The sequence below is a fragment of the Scyliorhinus torazame genome, chromosome 7, assembly GCF_047496885.1.
Source record: "Scyliorhinus torazame isolate Kashiwa2021f chromosome 7, sScyTor2.1, whole genome shotgun sequence".
Lineage (NCBI taxonomy): Eukaryota > Metazoa > Chordata > Chondrichthyes > Carcharhiniformes > Scyliorhinidae > Scyliorhinus > Scyliorhinus torazame.
The window spans coordinates 234,019,652-234,042,534 of record NC_092713.1 but is presented as its reverse complement, the minus strand read 5'-3'; the positions used below and the strand labels follow the sequence as shown (position 1 = coordinate 234,042,534).

General features: G+C 43.9%; 1 protein-coding gene across 2 annotated transcripts in view; it reads right to left on the bottom strand.

Moving 5' to 3' along the window:
- Positions 1 to 3,556: 3,556 nt before the first annotated feature.
- csnk1a1 (casein kinase 1, alpha 1) overlaps positions 3,557 to 22,883 on the bottom strand; it is a 64,397-nt gene continuing 45,070 nt past the window's right edge. For both annotated transcript variants that reach the window (XM_072512147.1, XM_072512149.1), the window contains one exon: positions 3,557 to 5,025. In XM_072512147.1, the coding sequence (XP_072368248.1) occupies positions 5,018 to 5,025 (8 nt within the window). In that variant the 3' untranslated portion in view covers positions 3,557 to 5,017. The remainder of the gene's footprint in view (positions 5,026 to 22,883) is intronic.

The following is a 22,883-nucleotide window of genomic DNA, read 5'->3' as shown; positions in this document are numbered from 1 at the left end:
ATCACAACCATTTCCATTCTGTCTAGGAAAAGTGGTTTCATTATTATAGACCCATGTGTTAACCACTAACTCAGGGCCTTCCAATTACCTCATTCTGCAATTTGGACGATTTTGGTCTGCCTTACTTCCAGTAATGGAGATTTCTCCAGAATGGTGGTCCTCGAGTGGAAATAGTAAACCAAATTCAACAAGGGTTATATGTACACTTTTTTTAAAAACTACATATTTCTCAAAATTATTAAATATAACGGTCACTTTCCCCAAGTAGGATTTCAGATGAGCAATTCCTCACTTTGGACAGCAGTTGAACACAGTTGGAGCATTAGTGCCAAAAGTTAAGAGCGAAAGGTTTGGTTAATATTTCATACATCAGCATTTGCTTGCTACACCTAATCCCAGTACAGTTACTGAGAGACACCAGGAATTAATTCTAGGTGTTTGGATTGATTTTCCGTTGCAATGTGTATCTTACATAATCCAAAATCACAAAAACATTTAACAGGTTCAAACCGATTCCTTCAATGTGATAAACTCCAGGTATGTAGCTTCCAAAGAATTTGCATTAAAAAGGTAATGGTGGAAGGTGAATCCAGTCTTGCTAGCTGCAAAATGAAAAATAATTTCGCTCTCAATAACAAAATGGCCCAATTGCGTGTTTTTCAAACAGAGTCATTTTACATTTAAGACATGTAAATTCCACAAATAAAAAAACCCATGAAGAACAATGGCCTGCAGTTTGATTACCAAAACCTTTTAAGTTGCAATAATTATTTTAACAGAAATTGAACTAGAATAGTTCAACAAATGAGGCATTCCTGGTGCAGCAAATATTGACACACTTGTTGTAACTTTGGGAAACAACGTCAACTACTAACAATAGAATAAAATATCATTATACAGCAACAAAATTAACATTCAAATCAATGAATGGGGAAAGGTATAGAGAAATGCAGCATGTAATTTGAGAGACAGTGCAAAGTATGTCTGATGCCAGATGGAAAGTTGCCCCAATGACCTTGAAGGTGCCATAGAATAATGGTGTAGATCCTGAAGATGTCGAGCCAATTCGAGAATCTATGCCCTTCATAACCTCCACCTATTACTTCAGAATACTTATCAATATATTCCTTCCATGCCCAGGTGAAAAATCAGATGCATTCTTAAAACATTTCTTTCACAAACTACACAAGAAATTTGATGCCACTCAAGTAAATATATATCATGCACAGAACTTTAAAGAATTTGTATTTTACAATGTAATGTCTTCAGCAACAACTAATTTTAATTATCACAAGCAACTAAGCAATTATCTAGTTAATATCACAAAACTATTGGAATGACAGATAAAGGGCTGGATTCTGTCGGCGTGATCCTCCGCTTTGCCGGCAGCACACTCACGCCCACAGATTTCCCAATGGCATGGGGGTGCCCACAATGGGAAACCCCATTGGCCGACTGGTGGGACGGAGGATCCTGTTGTTGGCGGGGTGCGCTGCACCAGAAAACAGTTGCGGCGGGTCGGAGAATCCCGATCAATGTCTTCCGGCAACCAAATTCCCTGAATTACAGTTCTGGATATAACCAAATATGCTGCTTTTAACAAATCAATCTGGCATCTTGAAAGTAGTTTTGTGCAACTTCTGAATTACTACAACTTACGAACAATCTTCCCAATGTGCTGAACAGCTACTTCCTATAATCTAGTTTAACTTCTGTATGGATCTGTATTTCTCATCTGGAATCATTTTCAGACAACTGCAGATGTAGGGAGAGAAACCCATTTATAAACAAAACTGCAAATTGACAGTATAATTTCCAACAGCAGTAATATCTCACTACTAGCAGCATAAGTTGTCAGCAAGACCAACAGCACATTTTGGAAACAACTCAAATGTTGTCCGGAATCATACTTTCATGTAGTCATGTGATTCTTCAAACATGCATCTGCCGCACTTTTATTTTGCCAGAATCACAATCAACTGGAATTTTGCCCGCGGTTAAGTTAATATTCACTGGGCCATCCAACAATTTTATGAATTTTCACAGGTTAATATCCGATTCCTTTCATGTTAATTCAAAATTTGTATTTTATTTCAGACTTTCAAATAGATGCAACAGAAGTAATACAGCTGTACACTTCAAAAATTGAAAGCTGATTGGCAAACACATTACTGTTTCACTTAGATGTCACAATATCCCAATATATACAGATATTCGATATACAAAACCCATAATTGTACACATTCTGAAAAATGATAAAAATTAACTAGAGTAGATCAAAAATAAATGATTAAGCAGTAGCTCAGTCTCAACAAGAAAAAATGCCCGTTGGCAGTTTCACTATTTGATTTTCAGCATTTTTGACAATTCATTACATTGTTAGAAGAAATCACCATCTCTATTTAGCCATCACCTCGCATGCGATTCAGGATTTTAAAAAAATATTCTTCAATTAACAATTGCCACTTTTCCCTCAATGCCTAGGCCTTAAGTTTTAGAGAAGGAGAGAGATGCAAGGAGCAATACACCTACATTAAAAAGCATCTTACCAAACACAAGATTGCTCTGGCTTTGAACACATGAGCCTACATAGGGTATAGGGTTTACAATTATTTCCATACTTTTCAGTGACAAAGTACCTAATGGTTCCAGCAGATTGCATCAATATTTAAAATGTCAAATGCAACCTGATCCCAAGAGCCAATCTGCAAACTCAAAGATATGTACTTAGCCAAATCTCAAATGTCAAGAGGCAGGTTTTAAGCTGGTCACTGCTTTTTAAATATTCACATTAGCCTTCAGATTAACAAACAGAATTTGTAGTTTTAGTCAGGATCGAAAATAAACAAGACTCCAGAAATGAAGGTGCATCCAGAACAATTGAAAAAACATCTATTTAAACATATTTTTAAACAGGACTAATTTATAAGAGCCGATTAGTCACAAATTGCTTCAAGAAAAAGCTCAGGGTAGTACTTTCTCCATTAACAGTACCCTAACATTTTAAGTAGAAAATAGCCATCAAATTTCTTTAACATTTCAACAGAAGCACAAATTTTGTCAGCAGAGACAATTGAGATAGTCAACCCTACCCTGATAGGCCATGCTAGTCATGTCATCAAGCAGGTACATCCAGGGGTTGCTCCCTGCAAAACATAGGAGGTGCTACTTCAAACTAGATGGAACTACATTTAAGGTATGCTGACTTTGGAAGCGGATATGAAGTCATATTATCAAGCATTTAGTTTGAAGATTGCACTTAAGCAGGGATAAAATACATTCAAAAGATCTCCATGTTACCAAAAACTAATTTCAGAAAGTAATATTTTATCCATGTATTCTTCCACCAAGAACAGAGCTTACAAAACCTGCTCCAAAGATTAACAGGCGAAAGTAGGGGAGGAATAAGATCACTATGCCATGTGATAAATCATAGAGGAAGCAAAATGAATTGAAAGTAATTTGATCATATGCATAAAAGTTTGTTAGAAATATGAATATTAAATCTGACAGTACTTGCATGATGAATTGGCAAAAACTAAGACTGGTCAGGTGGTTCCGACAAGTAATTTTTAATTTATTCTTACATGCTAAAAAGGAATAAATTACACTGTTAAAGTACTTCCAGCAATAAAAGATTTCAGCTGGGCCAGAATCACAGCCAGCAACAGTTGCCATTTCTGCACTGTACATCTTGACTGCAAAACATCAGTTAATTTTCATTCATTTTACAAGATCAAAAGTAAAAAAAACCTCCAACGCGCTTTTAAATTTCAAAGAAACTCCAAAGTTCAGCCACTGAATATACAATGGTATTTGCTTAGTAGCTGCAGAGGTTCCATCTTGGATACATATTCTTTCTATAACCAATCAATTCACTGCAGCAAGAACAAAGCTAATGCCGCCCCAAAAGAATTACAAAATAACCACCGTATTAAAAAAGGAGAAAGGTACATCCGTCTACAAATCTAAAGCTATCTGTGAAGAAATGCAACGTTTTTAAATGAACTGGCATTTGAAAGTTTGATTTGTTTTTTAAAAAAGTGAAAGTTGAGGGGGGGTTGCATTGCAAACAGGGAAATTCAGCACAGCAATATAAAATAACCCTATTCTTTTACAAGAACTGTGTTTTCTTATTCAATTAACATGTAAACAAAAAGCTGACGTCCATAAACACCGTAAATCTCAGGTCAGAGTAGATGTATACAGTGATTACAATGCTATCTAAGCAATTTACATACAAGGTCTTAAGTTGTTAGCTAAGCTTGCGATGACTAAGCTTTTCTTTTAACCAAGTACAATATACTTAATGTAGAGTTCTAGATTTATCTAGTAGTCACTACTTTTGTCATTTCTTCACATTAGATGCCACTCTAGCATAAGACAGCAGGCAGAGTCCTTCCAACAGAAAACATGGATTCTTTGGTTGCTATCAGTTTACTACTGGTTGTAGGTGCTTTAATAGAGAAATCCCAGCCTTAAGATATTTACCATTTTCCATTAGGCAACAGGAAATTTGGAACACAATACAAGGGAAAGGTAAGTAATGCAGTGCACTTTTCAAGTACAAGTTTGGGCCGAAATTCAGAGACTGCTTACGAAACAGCTTCCATGTGCCATTTAAGAAATATCCTTAACTTCCAAGCAGTGCGGAAACAAAAAAAGAAAAAAATTGGCAAATTCACAATGTTAATTTTCTCTCCATGTGTCAACCACTTTCTTACATCCCATTTATTGAATAAAGAAAACTGAACACCAGCAAGTCTGCTTCAGTTGCTCTATTTTGAAAGATGAAATTGCGCTTTTCCAGGAATTAGTTTGATTAAAGGCTGCTACAGTTGCAGGTACAGTTTTTATATGCTCTTCCCAGAGTCTGCTGTATCCAGTAGAGTTTAATTCATCAGTTAAATGGTTGTCCACTGAACGGCATGTACATGTGAAACAAAAATCAGAAGGGGAGTGACAAAAGGCAACCTGCTCTCACATGCTGCTTTGCTCCTTCGTTTCAACTTCGAAATCAGAAACCTGTAGAAAATAAAATGATTAAGTTACTCAATGAAATGCATATTTCATTCATTGCATAATAACCTGCATGAATACTTTTGACTACATTTCAGCACCAAAATTGTTTCTATATATCAACTATATAGTTCTCAACATACATATATGGAAAAGATCAGTAGTTACTTTCTACCATATTCATACGAAGTATACCAAATTCTCTTCCATGCAATTCATTAGGGAACAAATAAATCTAACAGGCAAGGGAGTGCGAACGTTAAAGAGGAACAAACACCTAAAGCAATGTCAGCAGGAGGAAAGAGGATTTTCGAGTAGTCAGAGAATATTTTTCTTCTAGGTAAGAGACAAGTCTTAAGTTTATATCTGGTAAGATTACATGAGACAGCTGCACATTAATTAGCACCTTTAATGCAACAAAACATTGAGGAGCTCCCCAGGTCTATTTTGAAAGAAAGTATGACAAAGGAGTCACATAAGGAGATATTAGGTCAGGTCACCAAAAGGTTGACCCATTGCCTTCGAGGAAGAAAGCATGGTAGAAGGATAGAGGTGTGGAAAGGATATTCCAGAGTGTGGGACCGAGGCAACTGAAGGTGTAGCCACTAGTGGAGTGATTAAGATCAGGATTGCAAAAGAGTCCAGAAATAGAGGAGTGCAGATATTTGAGGGTTGTGGTGCTCGAGAAGACAACAGATGTTGGCCATGGAGAGATTTGAAAACAAGGACAAGAATTTATTTTAAAAATCAAGACGCAGTTTGATCAGGGCAGCACGTGGTTAGCACTGCTGCCTCACAGTGCCGAGGTCCCAAGTTCGATTCCAGCTCAGCGTCACTGTCCATATAGAGTTTGCACAGCCTCCCCGTGTTTGCGTGGGTTTCGCCCCCATAACCCAAAGATGTGCAGGGTAGGTGGATTGGCCATGCTAAATTGCCCCTTAATTGAAAAAAATGAAGTGGGTACTCTTAAAATAGAAAAAAAAGATGCAGTTTGATCAGGAGGCAATGTAAGTCAGAGGGGTGATAGCAGGAAAGGACTTGCTGCAAGTTAAGATACAGGCAGCCGAGTTTTGACCTTAAGTTTACAGAATGTAGAATATGGGAGACCAGCCAGAGCTGCTGGAATATCAAGTCTAGAAGTAATCAGGGTTTCAGCAGATGAGCGGAGACTGCTGCAAAATGGGGTGTGTTAGAGGTCAAGGTTCCTATCTGTACCAACCATTCAGAAATAGAGGGATAAGGCGTTGCAGATCGGTTTTGAGGAGCTAGGTAGCTAGGGTTACTTCCAGTGACACATACATCTCTGCAAGGAGCACAGTGAATACGGTAGATGAGTAGAGAACAAAGGTAGACACTTCTAAGCAAATGATAGCTATTACCGAAATATGGTTAAAGGGCATGAATGGTAGCTCAACAATCTTGGTAATGGGGGGTTGTAGACAAGCTAGAGCAGGTGATAAAACGGAGCAAGGGACTGATCATAATGTTTGTTAAAGTGAAAAATCATAGCTGTGAGGTAGGTCAAATGTGAGACAATCACTGCTGGCAGTGTTTTAAAGACCCTAAATCAAGGGAGATAGAAAAACAAATATGTTGACAGATTTTGGAGAAAAACAAAAACAATATGGCAGTGATAGATAGGAGAGGATTTCGACTACCCTGATATTCAATCAGTGTAAAATGCATGGAGGCCACAGAATTCCAAAACTACATTCAACTTTTTAAAAAAACTATGTAACAAGTCTAACAATAAAAGGGGCAGATCTGGATTTAGGTTTAGGAAATGAAGCGGAGCAAAGGGCACCAGTGGTCATAAATTTAGCTTGATATGGAAAAGAATAAAGATAGACCAGGAATTAAAATCCTCTATTGGGGAAAAGGCCAAATTTACTTTGGCGAAGTGTGATTGAGTAATGGTAGACAGGAAACAACTTGAAGATAACTCATTGGGGGCATGTGAGGAGCAGATAGAGGATTCAGAATGAATATGTTCTCACAAAGAAAAAGTATGCAAATTCCAAATTTTGAACCACTTGGATGTCAAGGAGCTTACTGGAGTAGGTAAATGTCAAAAAATTGAAGTTTACTTCAAGTACCAAGACCTCAGAAAGCCTGAGTATAGATAGGGTTGATTTTTTAAACAAAATTAGGAGCAAAAAGGCATGAAAAAAATAATGGCAAGTCAATGAAAACAAAAAGATGCTTCATAAATGCATAAAAAGATGATAACCAAAAGAAAAGTAGGGATCGATAGTGGCCAAAAGGGTGAATTTAATATGGAGGCAGAGGACATGGGCATAACTCTTAGCGAACACTTGGCGTTGTTTTCATAAGGGGAGGGGGTGGGGATGATGCAAACATTAGTTAGAAGGAAGAAATATGCAAAATGCTTTATAAAATAGTGAAAAGTGAACAATGGCTGGGTTTAGCATCTTCCAGCAGGCAAATGAATCCCAGCTGTGAAGGAAGAAAGGAAATTGTGGAGGTTCGATCATTTGTCAATCATCTCCAACTGCAGGTGTTGTGTCAGACTCCTAACATTGTACCATTATTGCAAAAGGGAAAAAGGGGTAGACTTAAGTAATTACAGGACAGTAATCTCTAGCTCAGTGACAGGCAAATTATTGGAAAAATTGAGGAACAGCATAATCAAAATGGCATGGAAAGCTGTGTCGTACTAACTTGATTGAACATTTTAGGAGGTAACAAGGAGGGACAATGACAGTAGTGTCCTTTATGTAGACTGCATAGATTTTAGCAACCTTTTTGACAAGGTCCCACAGATACTGGTCAGAAAAGTACAAGCCCATTATATCCAAGGAAAAGTGGTAGAGTGGATTCAAAGTAGGTTCAGTGGTAGGAGTGAAGGGTCCATTGGTGGGTTTGTGACTGGATGGCCAATTACAGTGGGATTCTGCAGGGTGCAGTATAATGTCCATTGCTTTTCATGGTGCATACCAATCATTTTGACTGTCAACTGCAGGAAGATGCCAATGACATTTGGGATAATTTTATCGAATAGATGTGGCCTAGAACACAAGAGCAAAGAGCTTACACCACAATTAAATTGTTATACTGATTATAATTCCTCTCATCAAAAAGGTCAATAATCAAAAGGTGTGGGGAAATATCTAAACTGTATTTAAAATATTGAAACTGTGGGAACACATCAGTTTTTCAAAATCCAAACCACAATTTGTTTTTAAAATATTTTCATGGGATATGGGCATCACGAGCTGTGCCAGCATTTATTGTCCATCCCTAATTGCCCTTGAGGGGGCAGTTAAGAGTCAAGCACATTGTTGTAGGTCTGGGGTCACATGTAGGCCAGATCAGGTAAGGATGGCAGATTTGCTTCCCTAATGGACATTAAACAATCTAACAATGTAAGCACAGCCAGTAAGTTAGATACAAGTGTAAATGCTGGTATAAAATGCTGTGATGGAGCACTAATCAGGAGTCACAATTCGGAATTTGTAAGACAATGGAGGACAAAAGAGGGGCATGACCCAAAATCTACATGTATACAAAAGCTTGTCTCTTTGTACGCGTGGTTCTCTTTCATTTGCCCCTCTGGGCTTTTTAATTTTTCTTTTTTATATTTGAAATTGTACTAGGTTTTGCAATAAACTCAATCTCAACCTACCATCAGACCCTGACTCTTATTGGAAAATAAGAGCTCCTACAATTTGGCCCTGCGAGCAGGGCCGCTGGACGAAAAGGAACCATAGATCTGGACATCAGACCTATATCGGGCCCTGGAGGTAAGGACACTTCTTTATTAAAAAAGTCCTTGGCAGTTGTTTTGTCTCAGTAATGCGACTCCAAACCTCTCCAGTTTGGTAGTCGGTTCAAGTCCCTAACATACGTCTGGAATTCGGCAGCATGCCGTACAGATATACCGACCCGGCTGAAAAGCCCCATGGTTCGAGTCCTCGAAAAGAATCGCCATTATGGCAGTGGAAAAGAACAAACACAGTTGCGTACCACAGTCGAAGGCGGGAAGGCCCCACTGGACTTTCAGAAGACAGGATCCTTTGGCAATTAAAAGAATATATAGAGCAGCAGTTTGACTCATCCAAAACTTGTTCCGAGATTGAGGAAAAATTTGGTATTTCCATAGGATAATGGTCCTTGGAAGATATTAGACTGGGGAAAAACAACCCACAAGAAAGAAAAGGAACAAACCAAATGATCCCTAGACACCATGGGCCAGGTTCAACAGCAAATCAAAATTATGAGTCAATCCTAACATAATTGCATTGGGCAGGGTGCGAAGGACCAGCTGAGGGCAGTCTGTGAAATTTTAATAAAGGGGTGAAACTTAAATTGGAAAAGTTAGAAGTGGAAAATAAAGAATGCAAGCCTGAAAATAAGGAATTTAAGAAACAATTGCTTGAAGAACCAATAACATAACCAAAAGGCCAGGGACATCCCTTGGTATGGTCCCATTTGTACCCATGCCTGGAGAAAATAGAAGAGGAACAGCGAAAAACGCAGTTACGCAAAGCCAGTCCAGAAACAGATTCTGATCCTCAAGTGGAGTAAGTAGTTCAGAGAAGGAACTCTCCTCACGCGACTCAACCCTCTGAAGAAATAATGGGTTAAGATTAAGCCAGAAGAAACTGACGAATGTGGCGAGAAAACAATTAAAGGTAAATACGCCCCGACATTTTCACCATGTCCCAGTGGACACGGAAAAAAATTGATAAATTACCACACCTCAAGAAAGGGGAAATGAAGACATGGGAACAGCTTGAAAGTTTAACGGGCATTGACCATCTCCACCCGTGGGGCAGGGTACAGATCCTGACAGTAATGGTACCCAGATGGGAGGGGAAGAAAATAAGAGGTTCAAGTCGCCCTTGGTGACGATGAACAGCTATTAGGGGTCAGATGGGCCACAATCAAGTGCTGGCTACAAGTTTTCAGACCAGCAAAAACAGACTGGGGTAAGATTGCAATTTACCAACAAAAAGGGTGGAGGAAGTGCTAAGAGTATGATGAGCGATTTCAATCTGTCTGGTTGGAACACTCGGGACTAAACAACGAGGGACCCGAGGATATGGACGAGAGCAGTTTTGGGGCCCATGAAAGCTGCCTTCGTCGCTGGATTAAAACCAGAATTGTCAAAGACGAAGATCACCCTGCCCGTTGGGAAGGCTGAGAAACAGAATTTTGCAGTATTAGTGGATCGATGTAACCAACTAAACCGGGATATAGGAGCTACACTTCGAACCATGAAGGCAGGGTGGAAACCCAAGGATCCGAACAACACACAAGGCAGACGACCCGGAAAATGTCACTACTGCGGAAAGGAAGGCCACTGGGCCAGGAGGTGCAAAGAAAAAGGACGAGGAGGGGACGTCAGGGAAACAAACCGACACACAAACCAGGCACACCCTCTGATGACAAATATGGGAAAGATTCAGGCAGCTTACACCACAGCAACAAAAGGAATTACTGGAGGTTGCAAAAAAACTAGGGGAGTCCACCCTTGCTCACCTCGTACCTCTCCTGGCGCTGATCCAACAGCGAGGAGATGGATTGTATATCACCATGAGGGTGGGCGATCAAGATATAGACCGTCTCCCGAAAACAGGGGCAGAATTAACGTTTGCCCTTACGATACAAAACCATTTTGCCTCTAGGTGACAGGATATAAATTGCCCACTGGGCTGAGGGACCATGGTTTGGCAATCAGTAGAACACAACCTATGCTCATTGGATCTCCCCACACTCTCACAAATTGACCACAGCAATCTGGATAGGCCATTAGCCAAACCTCCATTGCTGGCTTCTTGCCAGTCATTAACAACAAGAAGAGCGAGGCGTGCTGGTCAAAACAGTTCCTCCAACAACCCCGTATGGCCAGTACGAAAACACAATGGCATCTGACCGCCGATTACAGGCAGGTCAACCAGTGTATTGATCGCCGATCCCTCAACTATTTTTAATACCATAACACCGGAACATAAATGGTTTCAGCTATAGATATGGCCAATGGATTTTGGTTGGCGCCATCGGCACCCGAGGTTCAACCACGGTTCGCCTTCACCGTCCAACAGCAACAGTACACCTGGACACGACTATCAGCCCTACGGTATTTCACATGGCCGTACAAAACATTCGGGAGAATTACTTACCATGCATTCCATGGTTATTCAGTACTTGGATGATATTCTGTTGGCATCCAACTCTGAAGAACAACATGAACAAGACCTACGTACCATACTGGACTTCCCCCACGTCAGGGGACATAAATCCAGCATTGCCAAAGCACAAATTGCCCAAGAGGAGGTTTTGTACCTAGGACAAAAGATTTCAGAAGGAAGAAGAGAACTTTCCCAGGATAGACTCAGCCATTCAGGGTGCCAACAGCCCACTACTATCCAATAACTCAGGTCCTTTTTGGGCTTGTGTAACTTGAACCAAAATTGGATCGACTCCTATACACAGCTGATTCGGCTATTGAATGACCTGTGGAAATTCAAGGAAGCCGTTGCCCTAATGGAGAAGAAGAAGCCTTTGCAAATCGGAAAAGGGCCTTGCGTTCAGCTCAGAGAAACCCCAACAACGGGAAGCCATTTATCTTGTTTGTCCATGAGAAAGATGGATATATGACAGTAATACTGGCGCAAAAACATGGGGATCAGCAGAGACCTATTAGGTACTATTCAGGAAAATTGGACGCAGTGGACTCGATGGGGTAGTTGCCAGAGAGCCATGGAAACCACGTCAGGCTGTAATGGCCACTGTGGGCCTAGTCCTGGACCAGAGGCTAACCACCAAATTCTCCCACACATACACATTTTGCTGTCTAAGAACAGAGTATCCCAGGTGACCGCAGCCAGATGGACAGCGATCCTGGAAGCCTCCAACCTCCCTATTGTACAGGCTCGCCCATTAACTCAACATCTATGCTCCCGCCTCCAGAGGTGCAGGAAGGGGGAGGAGGGGAGCATGACTGTGCGGAGATCTTAAATGGAGAAATTGAGCCTGACCAGACCTAGACTTAATCCCGTTTACAGATGGAGAAGAGGATTTCTCACTGCTGCTAGTTCACCTATCTAAAACGGGAAAGCGGTACGAACACTTACTAGAAGCCATATAACTGCCCTGCGAAGTGTCCATTTTGAGGTGCAAGACCCACATAAAAGGAAAATACCAGAAGCGCAAGGAAACACCCTAGCTGACCAGGCAGCCAAAGAAGCCGCCTCACAATGTGCTTCCCCAGAAGAACTGACACAAATAGGCAAACTGGGAGCAATCAGCCTGACTCAAGACCTACAGGCAATGCAAGGCAAGTGCTCTTGAGAAGAAAAATGGACATGGATTGAGACAGGAATTCAGCTATGTGATGAAGGCATCTGGAGACAAAAAGGTACTGACAAGCCAGTCGCGGCACAAGCACTGATGTCCTTTTTAGCCCAACAGATCCACTCATGGGATACTTGGCTCCGCTACAAATGATGGCACAGTTCTGGTGGGGTCAGGGACTCAAAAAACATGCCCAGTTGGTAGTAGACCAGTGTAGTCTGCCAGAAAAAGAATCCCAGACCTATCATGGTAATGCCCCAACTGAAGACCCCTGCCAGACCATTCCAGTATTTGCAGTTGGACTATATCTCCCTTCCTCCAGGTCAAGGATACACCAATGTTCTCGTGATGGTCGACACGTTCTCAAGGTGTGCGCAAGCTGTTCCAACTAGAAGGGCCACAGCTAATCATACAAGATCCTAAGGATTACATTCCCCAATGGGGAGTCCGGACCAGCATGGACTCCGAGCAGGGAACCCATTTTACAGGTGCTGTCTGCCAAGAAGTCTGTAGATTACTAAACATTACCTGGGACTTGCATTGTCCTCATCACCAGGGCAAGTGAAACGAACGAACAGAACTCTGAAACAACGACATGCCAAACATCATCAGGCAGGAATACCATGGCCCCAGGCACTACCAATAGTCCTGTGCAGTATTAGGGCAACTCTGAATAGAATTAGGAGTCCAAGTCAGTTTGAAATGATAACAGGGAGACCCATGTCTCTGCCAGGAACCATTAATTTACGAAAAGCCGATTGTCACTTGGTAAGCGATGCCTTGTTAGAATATTGGCAGAATATAACAAATACTATTAGTTCTACGCCCCAACAGGTATCGGCACCAGAAGGAGGATATGACACATCCCCAGAGTTTGGGTTTACACAAAGAAAATACATAAAGAACCTCTGGATGCCAAGGACCCTATCAAGTGCTACTGACCACCCAAGCCCAGGGGAAGAAAGCTTGGATTTACACATCTCACGTTAAATGAGCACACGGTTTAAAACTCCTAGCTGTTAAAAGGGCCATATTGTTAGATTCACTGCTTGCCTTTTAAGTTTTTGCATTCCTTTCTTTCCCTTGACCGGCCATGTCATGCCCAGACAGGTTCCCAAGGAGCCAAATGTCAGCATCTTCCTTTACATGTCCTATATGTATGCCGAAGACTCCAACCTCTCCAGCTGTTGGGTGTGTACTTATATTCCCATCTACTCTAACTGAGGCATTACCTTAAGACCTATCTCCTTTAGCCCATCTGAAACGGTATATCTGCTCATTCTCCTCTGTGATGAGGTGACCTCATGTGTAAGGGGTTACCTGACAGACATAACTGGTAACATTGAAACATGGCAGTTAGTGGGTTATCTTTTGACTGCTTTCTCGGGGTGATACTAGCCCACTTACAATCGGAGCCATATATAGAACTTTCCACCACCACAAGTCAGAGAGGAACCCCATGCCTAACTAGTCCCCGGTCGGGAGTAGTTGGGGGGGGGGGTCGAGGACAGAAACAGGTCAGACACAGTAATTGCATTCACTATTTTGACATGACAAGAGCAAACCCCGTTAAGGGATGGTCAGAACATGCCTCCCTGTTGACACGTTTTTGCAATCTTACCAGCAGCGGCAATTTCTCAGAGTGCTGGTATCCTGAGGTGGTGGCCCGCTTCGCCTCTTATAATGGTACTTACTTTATCTGTGGTCACGGGGCCTATCCCTGGCTACCACGCTCTTGGACAGGATCTTGTTATTTGGGGTATGTTGTTCCCTTTATCCATCATTCTATCTCCCTCAGAGGACCGCAGATGAGACGCGCCATTCCAGATGGAAAGATTCTTCTCCATCCTGGTCCCTTTTTATGGGACCGCTGGCAAGGGAGTCCATTAATTTGGCATACATGGAAAAGATGGGCAATGATAACCTTGAAGCCCTAATTAAAATAAATGCAGAAATGGTCGCCCTTCGTACTGTGGCCTTGCAGAACCGAATGGCTCTTGACTACGTTCTTGCTGAAAAGGGAGGAACTTGTGCTCTATCCTGGACAGCTCCTAGAAAATTACTAATTTGGTGGAGCGCATACAAAAGACAAAAAAACTCAAACAACCTCTATCCACCACCTTGTGGAATTGGGCAACTGGATGGTTGGGCTCTAAGGGACCTCATTAGTTCAAGGATTGATCTTATTCTTCATTATCATTCTTATTCTGTATTGTGTTTTTCTGCTTTAGTGTTGCTGTAAACAATTAACCAAAGCCCCTCCTAAGGTTAAGCTTCTCAAGACTAACTGACATTCCATCTTGCCTAATAAGTGAGCTTCCTACGTTTAAAGGTTTGTAACAGTATATTGGCTTGCCCATTCCAATGTTGAAGGCTGTCCAAAACAAAGGAACCATCAAGGGCATCTGTGAATGTGTTCCTCTGTGCTATTTCCCACTTGCTTGCTCTTATTGATTAATTCTCTTTTAATTTTTAGAAGAATCAAAAGGGGAAAATGTTGAAACTCAATTTAAAATATTGAAACTGCAGGAAAATACTGTGGGAACACATCAGCTTTTCCGAATCCAAACCACAAATGTGACATTGTAAAAATGTAAGTGCAGCCAGTAAGTTAGATACAAGTGTAAATGTTGGTATAAAGTGCTGCGATAGAGCACCAATCAGGAGTCACAATTCAGAATTTAAGTCAATGGGGGACAAAGAAGGGGTGTGACCCAAAACATACATGTCTTCTTTGTTCCCTTTCTTTTATTCTCTTTCTTTTGCCCCTCTGGGCTTTTTATTTCTCTTTGATGTTTGAAATTGTACTAAGTTTTGCAATAAACTCAATCTCAACCTACCAACAGACTTCGACTTTTATTAGAAAATAAGAGATCCTACAAAGGGCATAGTTGTTGAGTAATTGGCAAAAGGATTAGAAATTCACCCAGAACCTGGTGGGGCAAGAAACCACTGCATCAAAGTGTGGTAGAGGCAGAAACTCTAATCACATGTAAGTAGTACTTGAATATGCACTTGGAAGTGCTGTAACATAGAAGGCTACAGGCCAGGAGTTGGAAAGTGGGATTAAGTTGACGAGTTCAAACATAATTTTCTATAACTAGCTCTGGTGAGCCTGTCAACAAGGCCTAACTGTGACCAATTCTAGGCGGTACACTTCAGGAAGGATGTCAAGGTCTTGGATGGCATGCAAAGGAGATTTACTGGAATGGTACATGGGGAGAAAAGCCATTATGGGGAGCGACCAAAGAAACTAAGGTTGTACTCAGAGCAGAGGTGTTTAAGGAGAACTTTGATCAAGGTGCTGAGAACAATGATGGGTTTTGATACAGTAAATAGAAGTTGGTTTCCAACCTTCTGCCACTGAAAACAAAGGACACGATTTAAGGTAATTAGCAAAAGAACTAGCACCAACAAAAGAAACTGCAAGCCAGTGGCTGTGATTTTGAAAGCAGTGCTTATAAATTAATGGCCTCCTTCTTAACATCTCATTCTATGATTCTGTAATACCCAATTCGAATTATTTTATGATTTAAGTTTTTGAAAAGAACGTGTGCAAAATAAGCACATTTTTAAATATCCTGTATTCCAAATCTTTGCATTAGCTATCAAAGTCAGAGTTGTTACAGAAAATATTGCAGGACAGCAACAGTATTGCCTCAATAGATTTCTAGATCTTTAATTACTTGCTGCCATACTTATGCAAACTACAAACAAAAATGGCCAATTGGCATGCTTTCTCCCCCCCCCCCCCAAAAAAAAAAACACTCGACTGTCAGGTGAAGTGGCAAATTAATATCTGTGGATGCTTATCCAACAGAAAACTATGCAATATCCAGAATTATCAATAGTCTTAAAGGAATAAGATGATCATTAGTGACCCTGCACTAATTGTTTCACTCTGACTTTAGCTCCCAACTTCATGTGACACAAACTTTCTGAACCTTGTGGTTAACTGGGGATACTTATAGTTTGCAAAAGAGAATTCCACTGTATATTTTTTGGATCAAATGCAACCAAAAATGTAACTATTTCAAATCAATAAAATAAGTAAAGCGCTTTCTTAGCTATCCTGCAGTTTTTAAACTGTGTTTTAAAATGTTAAATTGTTTCTGTGGCTGTAAACAAATTGTAAATACAGGTTAAAATAAACAATCAAGTCTTTTTTGTACAAATAAAAATAGCCTCAAAGTAATGCTTCTTTGAGAATTTTGTGATATCTGGGTTAAGATATTTATGGTCCAGTTTTAGATTTGTGTCCTACGTTGGCACCTTAAAGTTAGCATACTCCTGGCACATCTGCCCTGAGGGTTCCATTCCTGCAAACAGGCACTCCTTCAGGTCAATAGGAACTGAAGTGTTGAGAATATATTGCCAAAGGGTGGGCAAGTCACCAGGTACATTGGCTTGCACAACCACAACAGAATTGTGGGGGGTCTTTCATAACCAATACTGCAAGGCTAAGTGGGCGATGAACCCAGTCTTCAAGTTCATCAAATGCAACGAGGTTCACTGGTGCTTGACTTTTGTTTCTCATCACAGTCTTAAAGCCCTGAGCTGAGTAATATCAACACTTAGTAGAAAATGATTTTCGGCTTCCGGGTGCGGCGATGACCAGCTAAGTCGCACGTTTCGGCACCTCCAGTTTTAACGGACTTTTGGGCTCTTATCGGGAGCCCCAATGGCAATTTTCGAAGGCTAAACCCATTGTGAGGCGACATAGAAGGGAGTCACCCCGGATGTGAATGGACAGAAGAGATAATTGTGGCCAGATTGCGGAGGATCCTCTGGAGCAGCGGCAAAGAAGGGAAGTGAGAAGCAAGATGACGGCCGAGGGAGGCCAATTGGTATGGGGCCTGGAACAGCAGGAGTTCCTCCGGCGATATGTGGAGGAGCTCAAGAAGGAGGTGCTGGCGCCGATGCTGCAGGCGATTGAGGCGCAGAAGACCCAAGAGATGGAGCTCCGTGGAGTGAAGGCAAAAGCTGCCGAAAAGGAGGACGAGATACAGGGCTTGGTGGTGAAGACAGAGACGCACGAGGCACTGCATAAGAGGTGTATGGAGAGACTGGAAGCCCTGGAAAATAGCTCGAGGAGGAAGAACTTGAGAATCTTGGGTCTTCCCGAAGGGGCAGAGGGAGCGGACGTTGGGGCGTATGTGAGCACGATGTTCCATACCTTAATGGGAGCGGAGGCCCCGACGGGCCCCCTGGAAGTGGAGGGAGCGTATCGAGTCCTCGTGAGAAGGCCAAAGGCAGGAGAAATACCTCGAGCAATAGTGGTGAGGTTCCACCGCTACAAGGACAGGGAGATGGTGCGGAGAAAAAGGCACAGAGCAGCAGGTGGGAGAACGTGGTGATCTGCGTATCAGGATTGGAGTGCGGAGGTGGCGAGAAGGAGGGCGAGTTTCAATCGGGCCAAGGCGTTGCTCCACAAGAGGAAAGTGAAGTGCGGAATGTTGCAGCCGGCAAGATTGTGGGTTACACACCAGGGTAAACACCACTACTTCGAGACGGCAGAAGAGGCGTGGACATTTATTGAAGAGGAGAAGTTGGACTAGATTGGAGAAAGAGCGTTTGAAATGAAGTAGTGAGGTGGTGGCAAGGGACTGTGAATCAGATGGGGGAAAATTTTCTTTCCCCTCGAAGGGAGGGGGGGACACACGAAGAAATATGGGCGCCGGTGGGGATGGGGAGGGGGAAGGAGAGAGGGAGCTGTGCCATCAGGGGCAGGGCCGAGAGGGAAGCGCGGGCTTTGTCCCCGCGCTATGGAAATTGTGGCGGGAAAAGGGGGCGCAGGAAGGAGGGGGCCTCACATGATGGGAGGTTAAGGATAAACGGGGGAAGCCGAGGTCAGCCAGAGTTTGCTGACTTCCGGAAGCAATATGGGGGGAGCAACTAAGCTAGAGGGGGATCTAGCAGGGGGGGGTAACTGGGTTGCTGCTGCTAAGGGGAAGGGGTTAGGGGATGGGATGGTCGGGACGGGAAGGCGCCGTCGGGGGGGGATAAGCGGGTGCGTGGGAACCGGGTGAGGAGCTGGTCTAAAAAAGGGGATGGCTAGTCGACGAGGGGGGGGGGGTAAAGAGCCCCCCAACCCGGTTGATCACGTGGAACGTGAGAGGGTTGAATGGGACGATTAAGAGGGCAAGGGTACTTGCGCACCAAAAGAAGCTAAAGGCAGACGTGGTCTGAGGGGTGGCAATACTGGTGGAGAAACGGGTATTGTTTGAGGCGAAGAACATAGTGGCGGACAGTGGGGGTAGATACGTGATGGTGAGTGGCAGACTGCAAGGTGAGGCGGTGGTGCTGGTGAATGTATATGCCCCGAACTGGGATGACGCGAACTTTATGAAGCGTATGTTGGGGCGCATCCCGGACCTGGAGATGGGAAAGTTGGTCATATGGGGGGGGGGGGGGGAGGAGGAGGAGGAGGAGGAGGAGGAGACTTCAACACAGTGCTGGACCGGTCCAGATCTAGGACCGGGAGGAGGCCGGCAGCGGCCAAGGTGCTTAAGGGCTTTATGGAGCAGATGGGAGGAGTGGATCCCTGGAGATTTACTAGGCCAAGGAGTAAAGAGTTTTCCTTCTTCTCCCATGTCCACAAAGAGTACTCCCGGATAGACTTTTGTCCTGGGAAGGGCGCTGATCCCGAAGGTGGCAGGAACGGAGTATTCGGCTATAGTCATTTCAGATCATGCCCCACATTGGGTAGATCTGGAAGTAGGAGAGGAAAAGGAGCAGCGCCCACTCTGGAGATTAGATATGGGAATGTTGGCGGACAAGGGGGTATGTGCAAGGGTGAGGGGACGTATTGAAAGGTACCTAGAGATTAATGATGACGGAGAGGTCCAAGTGGGAGTGGTCTGGGAGGCGCTGAAGGCGGTGGTTAGAGGGGAGCTGATCTCCATAAGGGCCCATAAGGGGAAACAAGAGAATAAAGAAAGGGAGAGATTGGTGAGGGAGATTTTGAGGGTAGATAGGCAATATGCGGAGGCTCCAGATGAAGGGCTATACAGGAAAGACGGAGATTGCACACGGACTTTGACTTGTTGACCACGGGTAAGGCGGAGGCACAATGGAGGAAGGCACAGGGAGTGCAGTATGAATATGGAGAGAAGGCGAGCCGGCTGCTGGCCCAACAACTTGGGAAGAGGGGGGCGGCGAGAGAGATCGGAGGGGTTAGAGACGAGGAGGGAAAGATGGAACGGGGAGCGGAGAGGGTGAACGGGGTGTTTAAGGTATTTTACGAGAGGCTATATAAGGCTCAACCCCCGGAAGGGAAAGAGGGAATGATGCGTTTCCTAGACCAGCTGGAGTTCCCGAAGGTTGAGGAACAGGAGATGACAGGACTGGGAGCGCAGATTGAGGTGGAGGTGGTGGTAAAAGGAATTGGGAACATGCAGGCAGGGAAGGCCCCGGGACCGGATGGGTTCCCGGTGGAGTTCTATAGGAAATACATGGACCTGCTGGCCCCACTTCTGACGAGAACCTTTAATGAGGCTAGGGAAAGGGGGACACTACCCCCGACGATGTCGGAGGCGACGATATCGCTGATCCTGAAAAGAGACAAAGACCCGCTGCAGTGCGGGTCATACAGGCCTATTTCCCTCTTGAACGTAGATGCCAAGCTTTTGGCCAAGGTGATGGCGACGAGGATAGAGGACTGTGTCCCTGGGGTGGGGCATGATGATCAAACAGGGTTTGTTAAAGGGAGGCAATTGAATGCTAATATACAGAGGCTGCTGGGGTGATGATGATGCCCCCACCGGAGGGGGAGGCGGAGATAGTGGTGGCGGTGGATGCAGAGAAAGCATTTGATAGAGTGGAGTGGGACTACCTGTGGGAAGTATTGAGGAGATTTGGATTTGGAGAGGGGTTCATTAGATGGGTTCCTGTACAGGGCCCCGGTGGCAAGTGTGATTACAAATAGGCAACGATCTGACCACTTCAGACTATATAGGGGTACAAGACAGGGATGTCCCCTGTCCCCGTTACTGTTTGCGTTGGCAATTGAGCCATTGGCCATAGCGCTGAGGGGCTCTAGGAAGTGGAGGGGGGTACTTAGAGGAGGAGGAGAGCATCGGGTGTCATTATACGCGGATGATTTGTTGTTGTATGTCGCGGACCCAGTGGAGGGGATGCCGGAGATAATGCAGACACTCGGGGAGTTTGGAGAATTTTCAGGATATAAATTGAATACGGGGAAGAGTGAACTGTTTGTGATGCACCCCGGGGAACAGGGCAGGGGAATAGACGATTTACCGTTGAGGAGGGTAACAAGGGATTTCCGGTATTTAGGGATCCAGGTGGCCAGGAACTGGGGAACCTTGCATAAGCTTAACTTGGCACGACAGGTAGAGCAGATGGAAGAGGACTTTAGGAGGTGGGACATGGCTCCCCTGTCATTGGCGGGCAGGGTGCAGGCGGTTAAAATGGTGGTCCTTCCGAGGTTTCTTTTTGTATTCCAGTGCCTCCCTGTACTGATTACAAAGGCTTTTTTTAAGAAGGTGGACAAGAGTATTATGAGCTTTGTGTGGGCTGGAAAGACCCCAAGAGTAAAGAGGGGGTTCCTGCAGCGCAGTAGGGACAGAGGGGGACCGGCACTGCCGAGTCTAAGTGATTATTATTGGGCCGCCAACGTGTCAATGATATGTAAGTGGATGAGGGAAGGGGAAGGAGCGGCGTGGAAAAGACTGGAGATGGCATCCTGTAGGGGAACTAGCCTAAAAGCACTGGCGACGGCGCCGTTGCCGTTCTCCCCGAAAAAATACACCACAAACCCAGTGGTGGTGGCAACTCTGAAAATTTGGGGGCAGTGGAGACGACATAAGGGAGTGACGGGTGCCTCAGTGTGGTCCCCGATAAGGAACAACCATAGGTTCGTCCCGGGAAGGATAGATGGGAGATTTATATCTTGGCAGCGAGCAGGAATTGCGAAATTGAAGGACTTGTTCTTAGACTGGACGTTTGCGAGTCTGGGAGCACTGACAGAAAAATATGGGCTGCCACCTGGGAACGCATTTCGCGATATGCAAGTGAGGGCATTTGTGAGGCAACAGGTGAGGGAATTTCCGCAGCTCCTGGCGCAAGAGATCCAGGACAGAGTGATTTCGGGGGCATGGGTGGGTGATGGCAGGGTGTCAGATATATATAGGGAAATGAGAGACGAGGGGGAGACGATGGTAGAGGAGCTGAAGGAAAAATGGGAGGGGGAGCTGGGGGAAGAGATTGAGGAGGGGCTGTGGGCAGATGCCCTAAGTAGGGTAAACTCTTCGTCCTCGTGTGCCAGGCTCAGCCTGATACAATTCAAGGTTCTACACAGGGCGCATATGACTGGAGCAAGGCTGAGTAGATTTTGTGGAGTGGAGGATAGGTGTGGGAGATGCGCGGGAAGCCCAGCGAACCACACCCACATGTTCTGGTCATGTCCGGTATTGCATGGGTTCTGGGTGGGTGTAGCAAAAGTGATTTCAAAGGTGGTGGGGGTCCGGGTCGAACCAGGCTGGGGTTGGCTATGTTCGGGGTTGCGGATGAGCCGTGAGTGCAGGAGGCGAGAGAGGCCGATGTTTTGGCCTTTGCGTCCCTAGTAGCCCGGCGAAGGATTCTACTTATGTGGAAAGAAGCTAAACCCCCGGGCGTGGAGGCCTGGATAAACGACATGGCAGGGTTCATAAAATTGGAGCGGATAAAGTACGCACTAAGAGGTTCGGCTCAAGGGTTCACCAGGTGGTGGCAACCGTTCCTAGACTATCTCGCAGAGCGATAAGGGAAAATAGGAAAGGTAGCAGCAGCAACCCGGGGGGGGGGGGGGGGGACGACGACGACCGACTCATTTGGGTCCTCAGGGGTTGTGTGTGTGTTTATGTATTAGTTATTTATATTAGATTTTACGAAGTTACTATTTTAGTTACTATTTCTGTTGTTTCTTATTTTGTTGTTGGCAGTTGCCGTTAGTTAGTATATTATTTATTTAAAAAACGATCAATGTATATATTATTACAAAGTTGTAAAATGGGAAATTTTTGTTTGATCGAAAAACTTTAATAAAATATATTTTTTTAAAAAAGAAAATGATTTTCAACATACGATTCGCGTGCATCTCATTAGATGTGAGTTTTTTCAAGCTCAGTTTAAATTTCTCAGTTTCAGGTGGGCTTCTTATATTTGATTTTACACAGTGCACGTTAGCACAGTGGGTAGCACTGTTGCTTCACAGCTCCAAGGTCCCAGGTTCGATTCCCGGATTGGGTCACTGTCTGTGTGGAATCTGCATGTTCTCCCTGTGTCTGCGTGGTTTTCCTCCGGGTGCTCCGGTTTCCTCCCACAAGTTCCGAAAGACATGCTTGTCAAGTGAATTGGACATTCTGAATTCTCCCTCAGTGTACCCGAACAGGCACCGGAGTATGGCGACTAAGAGCTTTTCACAGTAACTTCATTGCAGTGTTAATGTAATTTTACTTGTGACACTAATAAAGATTATTATACTGCCACGGAAGCAAATTCGTATTTTAAGAGTTAAAACACTGCAGGATAGCTAAGCAACTGCC